This window comes from Hevea brasiliensis, chromosome 9 (genome assembly GCF_030052815.1).
Source record: "Hevea brasiliensis isolate MT/VB/25A 57/8 chromosome 9, ASM3005281v1, whole genome shotgun sequence".
Lineage (NCBI taxonomy): Eukaryota > Viridiplantae > Streptophyta > Magnoliopsida > Malpighiales > Euphorbiaceae > Hevea > Hevea brasiliensis.
This window is the reverse complement of record NC_079501.1, coordinates 11743208-11755091: the sequence shown is the minus strand read 5'-3', so window position 1 is coordinate 11755091 and position 11884 is coordinate 11743208. Positions and strand designations below refer to the sequence as shown.

Here is an 11884-nt window from a genome sequence, read left to right as displayed (position 1 = left end):
TTGATTTCATATCTCTCATTTCTCCTTTTTCTTTTAATGTCAATTAAGTGCTGGGACGACTTGCATTTGCAAACGTACTTTTAGTGCTATTCACGAAACCTCTCTCTCTCTTTCTAGATTGAGGAAGGGCCTCTGCAGTCATAAGCATCATCCTTCTGTTTGGATGCTGAGAATTTACTTTCTCTTTGTGCAGAGGTAAGTCTTGATTCTGTTCTTTCTTCATTATTCTTGTTTCTGTTCTTATGTGTTGAATGTTTCCAATTTTAGCTGTCAATTGGGTTCTCTTTCTGCCTCCAGTTTTATGCCAGTTCAATTGCTTGCCTTTTGTTTTTATTAATATCATGACCTTGTTTTTAGCTCTTTTTGATCTGTAATTTCATACACGTTCTATGATATGAACTGCAGCACATACAGATAATCAGCCTATGGAACTTGGTTATGGAGTTGGTTCATAACCCAAAAAGGGACAATTTCACTGTTGATTAGAGCTGTAACTATCAATTTTCATATTGGATTGGACAAAAAGTTTTGGGCAAGATAAAAGAGACGCTCTGTAATGTAATAATTTCCTACAAGATTTGTTATTTATATGTTAATTATATGACTTTCTTCTACCCTGTATCAGATTTGGAGATAAATGGAAGAAGGTAATATAGGAGAGGAGGAGTCAATTACCTCCGAGAAAGAAATTTTCAGTCTTTCGGGGCCTGTGCATCTCGCTTCTGTCGACTGGTAAGACTCATTTTTTGTAAGAGATTCTTAGAAACTAGGATATTTTTCGCTTGACCTTTATCATGGGCATTTGCACTGTTTCCAAGCAACCTTCATAGAAGATTATTCCGCAAGTTACTCTGCTATTTTATCATGGTGTATTTGGTTTATTGATGTCTCTACCATAATAATTTTCAGGAATAATTTTCATCATCGAACATCCATTGCTGCAAGCTTGGTTGAGGGAGTATACATTCTGGAACATGACCGTCAACGGAATCGCCAAGGCCCTCAATCTCTTGCTCCGCCTTGGTGGGAATTCTTCCATTTTCAATTGAATCATCTTCTTATAGATGTTGATGGCTCCATCTTTGGTGCCGTATATGAATTCAAGTACTTTGCTTATCATTCAGCCCAAAATGCCCCAAGATTTGTTGTTGCCTTTCGGGGCACGATCATAAAGCGAGGGTCTATTTTACGGGATTTTGAGCTGGATCTCCTTTGCCTATGCAACGAACTTCATCGAAGCTCCCGCTTCCAGCTTGCAGGGCAAGCTCTCCAGAATATCGTTGCTTTAGCTGGACCTACAAATGTTTGGTTAGCTGGACATTCTTTGGGGTCGGCTATTGCGTTACTCGGAGGAAAGAAAATGGCCACGATGGGTATTCCTATTGAAAGTTACTTGTTCAATCCACCACTCCTCTCTTCCCCAATAGAAATAATCAAGAATCAAAAGCTGAAGCATGGAATCCACTTCACAAGCAGCATGGTAAAAGCAGGACTTGCTGTTGCTCTAAAGGGTAACCACCAGCGGTCTCAGCAAGAAGATCCATTTGTTGCATTATCTACCTGGCTTCCTTACTTGTTTGTAAATCCAGCTGATCCTATTTGCTCAAAGTATATTGGGTATTTTGTGCAAAAGAACGGGATGGAGGGGACTGGAACTGGAAAATTTGAGAGACTATTGGCTGCTGGGAGTAAGCTTTTAGGTGCACCAGGGAGGGATTCAGAACCATCGCATCTAATTCCTTCAGCATGTCTGACTATTAATCTTAGTGAATCTCCAAGTTTTAAACAAGCTCATGGAATTCACCAGTGGTGGAATCCTAATTTAAAATTTCAAAGCGAACTGCACAAGTTCAGCTAATGCATTGGAGTTTTTAACATGGAATACTAATAGTAGATCTGATGCACTGTTTAGTTGAAACCTCTGAAAATAATTCTTTACTTTCTGTATAAATCAAACATTCAATTGAAGGATTCAGCAACTTTCCTTCCTGGAGTAATTCCCACCAAGGTGGAGCATGAGCTTGAGATAATCAAGCTCAACCATTGGAACATGTGCTGTAGTTTATTTCGCAGAATATGTATGATTCATGCTCCTACATTAGAGCCCTTCAACTCCAATTCACTTACTTCTCAATCTCATTAACTAATCTGAAAGCATTCTCAGCAGTTCAATTATGGTCTCTTTACATATAAAAACACACATCATTTTCATTTTTACAAGTGGCAACAAAATTTCTTAAGAGCTTACAATGTAATGGATAAGGCAACAAATTTTCATTAGAAAAAAATAAAAAAGAAAAATCACCGGTTGTTGTCATCTTTCTTTTCCCATCGTGCTTACATTATCATTCCAATGTACAAAAATTATTACGTTATTGCTGAAATAATAAAAAAATATAATGAAAATATCTTAATGCAAAACACACTAGCATGTAAAAATTTCTCTAAAGTCACTCGAAAATTAAATTAAAAAAAAAATACTATAAATTAGATATTAAAAATTGAATATTTTTTAAGATAATATGCAGGATAAGATTAGATTTTTTTTAAGATAAAGATAAGGTTAAACTTTTTTTAAGAAAAAAAAAAAGATAAGATTAAACTTGATTTACTCTAAAGATAAATTGATAGTATAACAAAATTTGGTGAAATTGTTTTCTCAAGTTAATTAATTAACTAATCTCTTAAAAGCATAAAAATGATATAAAAATATTTGTATATGTTAAAGTTGAAACTTTAAAATTGGTTTATAAGAGTGTGTCTTATAAACTACTAAAACTGCTTAAAAAAACTAACATGTAGAACAACCTTTTAATTATTTTTATTTTTATATTTTTTATATAAAAAATTAACTTATTATATTAAACATCAAGTTTTTAAGTTTTTTAAATTTCAACTATCAAAATCTTATCTCATTTAAACATCAAGTTTTTAAGTTTTTAAAATTTCAACTATCAAAAATCTTATCTTATTTAAATATAAATTTTTAAGTTTTTTTAAATTTCAACTATCGAAAACTTATCTCATATTAAAAAGATTATCTAAATTTCTTTTTTACAATATCTTTTAAAAATTTTGAAATTTATAATTCAAACAATAAAAAAATTATTATCAATTGAAATAAAATTATAATTAATTAAAATTTTAATTATTAACATAATTTTATAATATAATTATAAAAATATATATTAATTTATATTATTAAAATATAATAACTAGTAATTCACACTTAAATGATTAGTTGCCTTGCAATTGTAAAAACTTCGTGCCTTTTTAGCATTGCGTTTAAAGAGCTCAAATTGATTTTATGAATATAAAGAGTTTAAATTATTTTTTTAAATAAAAACATCATTTTACATATTATTAAAAGGAGCAGTTTGAGAAAAATTATTTTATTACTTTAATATTCTTATAACTAAAACTTATCAAATTTAATTTTAAATTATTTTTTAATACTTTCTGACTAATATAATTTAAAAGGTAATTGTCTCGACAGTAATTTCAATAATAATACTAAACAGCCCTGTTTTCCTTAATACAAAAATTATAACTAAAAAAACTGAGTTTAAATTGCAATAATTTTTTAATAGAGTTTAATTTAAATTTTGCCCTAATTAACCCTTTTTTAACAAATTTTACAATTATCCAAAAAATCCAAAGAAGCCACCGAATGATTTGGGCCTTAACCTTAATTTTCCAGTGATTAACAGAAATAATTTGTAATTTTGTACCCAGAAGTCAGAACCCTAACAAAAACCTCTCCTTCCCTAAAAAATAAAAGTATAAATTAAATCCCTTCTCTTATATTTCTCAGAGCCCGCTGTGATTCTCTCTATGAAGAGTAAGCGACTATCGTCAGAATCCATGGCTAACAATTCCGATCCTCCTTCTCCTCTTGGCCGTCATATCATCAAAGACATCCTCTTAAGACTTCCGATCAAATCCATTAAACGATTTGAATCCGTGTCCAAAGCCTGGTACTTGCTCTTCAATTCCCATGACTTCATTTCCATCCATTTCCGTCGCTCTTCCAGTGGACCGTCTCTTCTGATTCGCCGCTTCCACAATCCAACTAGATCTAACTTTTATATAGTATGTCACCCTGTGAAATAACCAAAACACTCATATATCTTAATTTTGAGTTCTCAATTCAAAATAATTATTTCTCTTTTTCTAATTAATTTATATTAAATATAAATTAATTAATTAATCTCTATTAATTAATTTCTCATTAATTAAATTCATATTTAAACACTTTAAATATAAATTTAACTTATACTATACATCCAATAACCTAGATTTGATTTCATGTCATGCTAGGGATTTTGCAATTTAATTGCAAACTAAATTTATTTAATTAATCAATTAAACTCTTTAATTAATTAATTAAATCATATTTAATTTGGTAATTACTTGTGTATATGTGTGACTTACTAGGCTTATCACTAATTGACAATGAGACATGATATCAACTCTTAATATTATAAGAATTTTTTCTTACCATAAATGATTTCTCTAAATCATTTTATGCACTTCATAGGCCATGATTAACACCTAGCATAGCATGCCATGACCACCCAATTAGTAATAAGGTTTATCTTAAATAAACCTATAATCATATGTTACCATGCACTAGAATCTCGTTGTTACAAAATCCCAATTTGAGCTGGAGTCATGGTTTATGTCAAACCCCATTTGCTTAATATTATATTATCTTTTAATTCCAGTTATTGATTAAAAAGATTTTCTTATCAGAAACTCTTTTCTGATTAAATCTATCTGTCTTGGCCATGAACTTGAAACATCAAGAACAATTAAATGAATATAAGATTTTATCTCTATTTACTTAGAGGAACAAATTCCATCTTAATCAACACATATCTCCATATATAGCTAGTAGGAGTCAACACATGCCAAATATATCCATACACAGTATAAGTATGAAAGCAGTATCAAACTCAAACCATCTATATACAAGATAATTGTGTTATCTCAGGTCTAAAGATTATATGCACTAATATGATTTATGACAATGCATTGACAAGAGTAAACTCCATGTGCTTGTCATAAGTGTCACTGGTTCGGCCTACTTATCATGTATAAGTGCCTATCATGTTTGTTATATAGTATGAGACTCACCATTCCATTTTATTTACATCTCATATAAATAACTTGGAAACAAACATGATTACAATCTTTCTGGATAAGTCATGTCCTTATTGTGAAGTATCTTCGATTGTGAACCTATTTATGATACTTTGTGCTAGAAATGCTATCACTCATATTCTTAACAACTTAAGAATAGAATTTCTAACAAAATATTAATGGACCTTTTCTATTACACATAAATATATTATGTAAACGAAAAAGTGAAAATGTCTTTTATTAATAAAATATGTACAAGATACATACTAAATGATATGCTCTATGGCATACTACTAACACCACCAAAAAACAGTATCGAAAAAATTTAAAATGGGTATTGCCGCGAAACTCTCGACGAGTGGAGACTCCGATACTCTCAGATTTTTTGTGGGGTTTACGATTTTCAAGAAATCTAGCCCAAAAGTCAAAATGGGCTAAAACTTTCTAAGCAAAAATTGGACAACCCGCTCGATGAATTTTTATATTCTTGGTGTCTATGGAAAGCTCTCAAGATGTAAATGTGTTTTGGGATAAGAGCCGGTCTGATTGATGGCCGGATCGGCCGGATTTTGACCGAGAAGATGAAATGACATGCGCGTGTGCGGAGAGGAGTTTGGCGTGATTTTTCGATGGCCTGGAGGCCTGCCGGAGGTAGGGGAAGGGCAGGGGAGATCGGCGACGGCATGGGGAGGGGTGGGGGAGGGATGGCTAGTGCGAAGGGAGAGGGAGGAGAGAGAAACGAGAGGAAGAAAATGGAGTCAGGGAGAGAATAAAGGAGAAGGAAAAAAAAAAAGAAGAAGGGACCAATTTGATTCGATCGGTTCGATTCATCTGGTTCGATTTAGAATACCAGAAATTAAATTTTTTACTCTGCCTTGGGACCAAAAACGAGGCCCAAAAATTCTCAAAAAAATTTTATAAAACTCAGAAAAATTCGTAAAGTCTAAATATATTTTTAGTTTTGTCACGTGGTCCTTAAATAAATTTTTAAAAATCATCAAAGTTTTATATTTTCGAGAAATCGAACCTAATTTCAAAAATTCAAAAAATTTAAAATAATTTTTCAAAATTTAAATAATATAAATATTAATAGCTACCCATAAAATAATTAATTTAAAAATTATGAGTATTACATTCTTCCCCCCTTACAGAAAATTCGTCCTCGAATTTTTACACAGGACAGAATAAAAAAACATGATTATATATTGAACAAATACGGGTACTTGCTACGCATGTCTCGTTCTGACTCCCAGGTGCATTCTTCTACTGATTGGCTCCTCCACAACACCTTAACAATAGGGATCTGTTTCGACCATAGTTGCCTCACTTGGTAGTCCACTATGGCTACTGGCTGCTCCTCAAACGTCAAGTCTTCTTTCAGCTCTATTGTATCCAGTTGTAGCACATGAGAGGGATCTGGTATGTATTTCCTGAGTATGAAGATGTGAAATATAGGATGAACATGAGAAAGGTTGGGTGATAACTCCAATCGATAGGCAACTGCTCCAACTCTATCAGTAACCTCATAAAGTCCAATATACTGAGGTGCCAACTTGCCCTTCTTTCCAAATCTCATAACTCCCTTCATCGGAGAAACCTTCAGGAATACGTAATTGCCTATTGCAAACTCTACATCCCTCCATCTGGGATCTGCATAACTCTTTTGCCTACTGAAAGCTATTTTCAATCGTTCCTTGATTAAAGGAACCATATCTGAAGTGTACTGCACTAAGTCTATATCATGCACCTTTGCTTCTCCCATTTCCGTCCAACACAGAGGAGACCTACACTTTCTACCATATAGCGCTTCATAGGGTGCCATCCCGATACTGGAATGATAACTGTTATTGTAGACAAACTCCACCAAGGGTAGCTCATCATCCCATTGACCTCCAAAATCTAGAACACACATACGAATCATGTCTTCTAGTGTTTGAATTATCCTTTTGAACTGCCCATCTGTCTGAGGGTGGAAGGCAGTACGAAGTTTAACTGCGTGCCAAGTGCCTCTTACAGCTTTCTCCAAAACCTAGAAGTGAACTGGGGCCCTCTGTCAGATATTATGGAAGCAGGAACTCCATGCAATCTCATTATTTCTCGAACATAGAGCTTGGCGTATTGTGCAACAGAATAGGTGGTTCTCACAGGTAAGAAATGAGCTGATTTAGTCAGACGATCTACAATTACCCATATCGAATCATATCCTCGCGTGGTACGAGGCAACTCAGTTACAAAATCCATAGTGATCATTTCCCACTTCCATTTTGGGATAGGGAGCTCTTGCGGCTTCCCTGACGGCCTTTGGTGTTCAAACTTCACCTTATGACAAGTCAAGCACTTGGACACAAAGTCTGCTATGTCTCTCTTTTTGCCATTTCACCAGTAGCTATCTTTCACATTATGGTACATCTTGGTGAAGCCTATGTGTCACACCTTACCCCTCTATAAGGCATAACATGATCCCCATAGTATACTTAATGAATTATCGAACTTCGCCGACCGATAATCTATTAAATACACTACAAGAGATTTTAAACAAATTCAATTTGAAAATTAATGTTAAAACATTATTAAAAGCCTTTAAGTGGGGTTTATGTCATAAGTGAAAATTTTGTTTAATTCGATTTTTTTTTTCGCAAATTTTATAAAAATTTTGGCAGAGTGCTGGCTGTATTTTAAGAAAACAATTCCTCAAATCCTGCAAATAAAACACTTCCAAAGTATTTTTCTCAACCACAACTTCACCAAGTCTCAATTCAACACAAATTCATTTCAATCATCACCAACTCAATACATTTTCAATATCCAAGCAATCTCAATTTAACACATTTTAAAATAACATCAATTTTTTTTTTCTTAAACTGATTTACATACAAAAGTCTTAAATACAAGGAAAGAAAACCAATAATAGCGTCATTATAATATTTACTATACAACTGCCTAACTAACACAATAGATATATATGAACAAAATATTTACATCAAAATAGATTACAAGGGTATAAACAATATACCCGGAAAAAAAAATCCTCAAAATGTCTTCCTGACACCAAAGCAACTCACTCTGCTTCTTTATCCTTTCCCCTATCTGCGATAGCAAATAAAATCTATCACTGAGTAACTTTTACTTAGTGGTGCACAATAAAAATTTAAAGATGTTGAATATCAAAACATACATCAATAAGTACATATTTAAACCATTTCACAATCATAATTCATGAGATTGAAGTCAACTTTTATAATACCATTTTGTTAAAATAATTTATAAATTACAGTATTGCCAATCCATACACAACTTACGTCATGACACAAAATTTTCGATCAATGCCGTGTTGGATACCATGACAAAGCAATATCAACCCCACTAATCAAAATCAATGAGGGAAATGGCTAGCTAGCTGTATGAGTACTCATCCGATCTCAACCTCAACTGGCATGTTAGAGAGGGAGAAAAATAGTCTATCTCAACCCCATAAATGGAGGAGGAATATAATAATACTGTCATGCTAAATGTGAATCCAAAACCAATTCAAAATCAAGTTATTCAAACATTTCATCCAAACACTAAGCAAATTTTCATTTCGAATTTCAATTTACAAGTAGGCAACACAATACTTCTCAAAACCATACTTAATACGAATTGTTCACAATGCACATCTAAATAGGTTTTCAAGTAGAAGACAATCAATCAAAATTTATTGTGTCCAAATCTCGTATGAGTCGCCTCTAGGCCTTGACTCACTTTTTTTTATCCTTTCTGGTATTCTCTTCTACCGAAACATACAATTTACAGTGTTTCAATACCATACCTCATAAGTAATCCAATAATTGAATTCATACACACTTGATTATACTTTTAAATTTGCTTAAAATGGAGTTCTTTGTGTTTGGCATATTGGGGTTACTATTCATTCACTATTTAAGTCAAAATATTGACTTTTTTATACTAAATAGATATACTAATTTTAATTACACCCACACACTACATTTTGAGTCATATTTTTATTGGCATTGATTGCCAAATTCAATTTAAAGTTTATTAGGGTTAAATCCCAAAATTTCAGTTTCGGATCACTTATTTGTACTGTTCTATTGGCCTGTCAACAGTGGAAATTTGATCAACTTTCATTCATCAAAGTTGTTCGTTGATGTCTTAGCTTTAATTTCCTTTTTGAATCACTCCATTTGGAGTGTTGTAGCTTAAGTTATGTTAACTCTAAGGTGGCTGGCTAGATTGGTTCCAAACCCAGAAATTCTGGGCAGAATTTGGTTCAGCAGCTTTGGTGCCTTGATTGTAGCTCACTTTTCGAATGGGTTATGATCAGAATTTGTGTTTGTGTTCTTTATGAAAGTTGTAGTGCTATGTCTAAGCTTTTCATCGGTATAAAATTCAGGTCATTTGGATCTTTCTACACAAAGTTATGACCATTTGAATAAGTACTGTTCATATTATCAGTTTTGTAGAGGGCAGTGTGCCTAAATTCGGATTTAACCTAACTTTTCACCAATTTGTGTTCAGTTTTGTAAAAATTGTAGCTTTAGGTCTTAGTTTTCATCTCCAATTGGCCTTACACCAATTGGAGCAACCAATTTTCAGTTATACTCATTTGAATGGGCAAAGGTCAAGCTGCCAGCATTGACCCTTACACATTCACCATCCCATTTCACTTCTAACCATTCAAACACACTCCATTTTGTGCCAATTGACCATTTCAAGCCTCAATTAGGTCAAATTGCATCAATTTACCATTTTCCCCAAATTTTTCCTCAATTTCCCTAATGTCACGAACCATAATTTCCAATAGCTTCAAATCATGAAATCAAAGTATATAAACATTATCTACACATTAAATCAAACTTGCTTACATCTTTAATTCAATTAAATTCAATCAAATCCCATGAACCTCAAGCTGGCCGAAATTTCTTCCCTTCCCATAACATGTCATTTTTATTTTCTTTTACACAAATTTTAACTTAGTTGAAGTACCTAAGCATAAATATAAAGAGAGATTTGAAGAATTATGACTAACCTTTTTCTTGAATTTATAATCTTTTATTTCTTTCAATTTCTCCCTTTCTTTCTTATTCCAAGCTTCTTACCAAGGTCCAATTACAAGTATTAATTAAGAGGAACTAAGAGTTTTATGGCTAATTTAGGGGGTTGCTCAAGCTCAAAATGAGCTTTAATGGAGTTTTGGGAGAGAGAGGAGAGAGACGAGGTTGGGATGGCAAGAAGATGAAGTGAAGACCACTTTTTTTTTCTTTTTTTTTTTCTCTTTTAATTGGTAGAATTTATCCCCAAAATTTTTAATTTTAAATATTAATATTTATGGCATCATGCTTATATCATGCATGATGTCATTTTTCTTTTTTTTTTTTCTTTTTTTTTCCCTCACCTCTTATCTTTGAATTAAATTTTCAATATTTTAATTTCCTACATTTTATTGGACATTTAGGCCAAAAGTTACTTCTAAGGGTGAATTGACCAAATTGCCCCTTACCTGTCTGATTCGTTTTTTTTTTTCCAGTAAAATTTAATTGCTTCCGGAACTCTGATTCAATTTTTTAAACTGGTTCTTGGTTCTTTTCTATGATTTTCATAATACCCTTAGCTTCGCAATAATTCTTAGGCCTGAGGTGTCACAATGTCCCACTCGACAATAGAACAGCGACTGACCTCGCAGTCACTTTCCGTTTTGGTCACCCATTGCTGTGGCCTTGGCTCATTTAATCCATTATGTCTTATTTTCTTGATTTACATTTAACCTTCATGTAATTGTTATTAATTTTTGTTTATGGCTTTTCTAGATACTTAATTCTGGTTCTAAGCCTCTTGACTGTCCAGTGCGGAGGGAGAGGGAGGAGAGAGAAACGGGAGGAAGAAAATGGCGTTAGGGAGAGAGGAATGGAGAAGAAAAAAAAAAAGACGGGACAGGTTCGATTCGATCGGTCTGATTCGGTTTGGTTCGATTCAAAATACTAAAAATTCAATTTTTTATGCTGCCTTGGGACAAAAAACGAGACCAAAAAATTTTCAAAAAAATTTTATAAAACTCAGAAAAATTCGTAGGGTCTAAATATATTTTTAGTTTTACTACGTGGTCGTTAAATAAATTTTTAAAAATCATCAAAGTTTTATATTTTTAAAAAATAGAACCTGATTTCAAAAATTCAAAAAATTTCAAATAATTTCTCAAAATTTAAATAATATAAAATATTAATAGCTACCCATAAAATAATTAATTTAAAAATTATAGATGTTACATGAAGTGTCTAAATTTAAGAGAAATATATCTAGAACAAAATAAAAAAAAAAAATCAATTGGCCTCTCTTCTTGTCAATGCATCCACCAATGAAACTAGGTGGTTCTTTGTTAAGGTCTCAGAGACGGGAAATTATTAGGTACATCCGGTGTATCGTGTATATATATTATTTTTCACAATTATGTAAGATTTAGTATCTCTATTATAAGAAGGGTCTACTTTTTTGTGAAAGAAAAAAATATTATTTTTTAGTGTTTTCGGTACATCTAATAATTAGCCCCAGGAGACCTGCAAGTGGAACGAAATTTGATAACTTGAATATTAATCCGCATGGAAGTGGCCTATGGTTGAGTTGACTTAATTAATTATATATAGTTTAAGTCATGAACGTCTCCTCTATAGAGACAGGAAGAATTGTCTCATCAGTTCTACGAAAATTCGTAGTTTTTTTGTTTTCAAAAAAAAATTTAATAAAA

The 11884-nt window shown here is 32.5% G+C and overlaps 1 protein-coding gene across 4 annotated transcripts; it reads left to right on the top strand.

Moving 5' to 3' along the window:
• Nucleotides 1-1979, top strand: LOC110633213 (GDSL esterase/lipase At4g10955-like). 4 transcript variants are annotated; one of them, XM_058152891.1, is made up of 4 exons: nt 1-195; nt 406-490; nt 626-732; nt 910-1979. In XM_058152891.1, the coding sequence occupies exons 3-4, from the start codon at nt 638-640 to the stop codon at nt 1856-1858; spliced, it is 1044 nt and encodes a 347-aa protein (XP_058008874.1). In that variant the 5' UTR covers nt 1-195; nt 406-490; nt 626-637; the 3' UTR covers nt 1859-1979. The 4 variants fall into 4 exon arrangements, with proteins under 4 accessions (XP_058008874.1, XP_021637414.2, XP_058008875.1 ...); XM_021781722.2 differs by having other exon boundaries at nt 406-558; XM_058152892.1 differs by lacking the exon at nt 406-490.
• The last annotated feature ends 9905 nt before the right edge of the window (nt 1980-11884 follow it).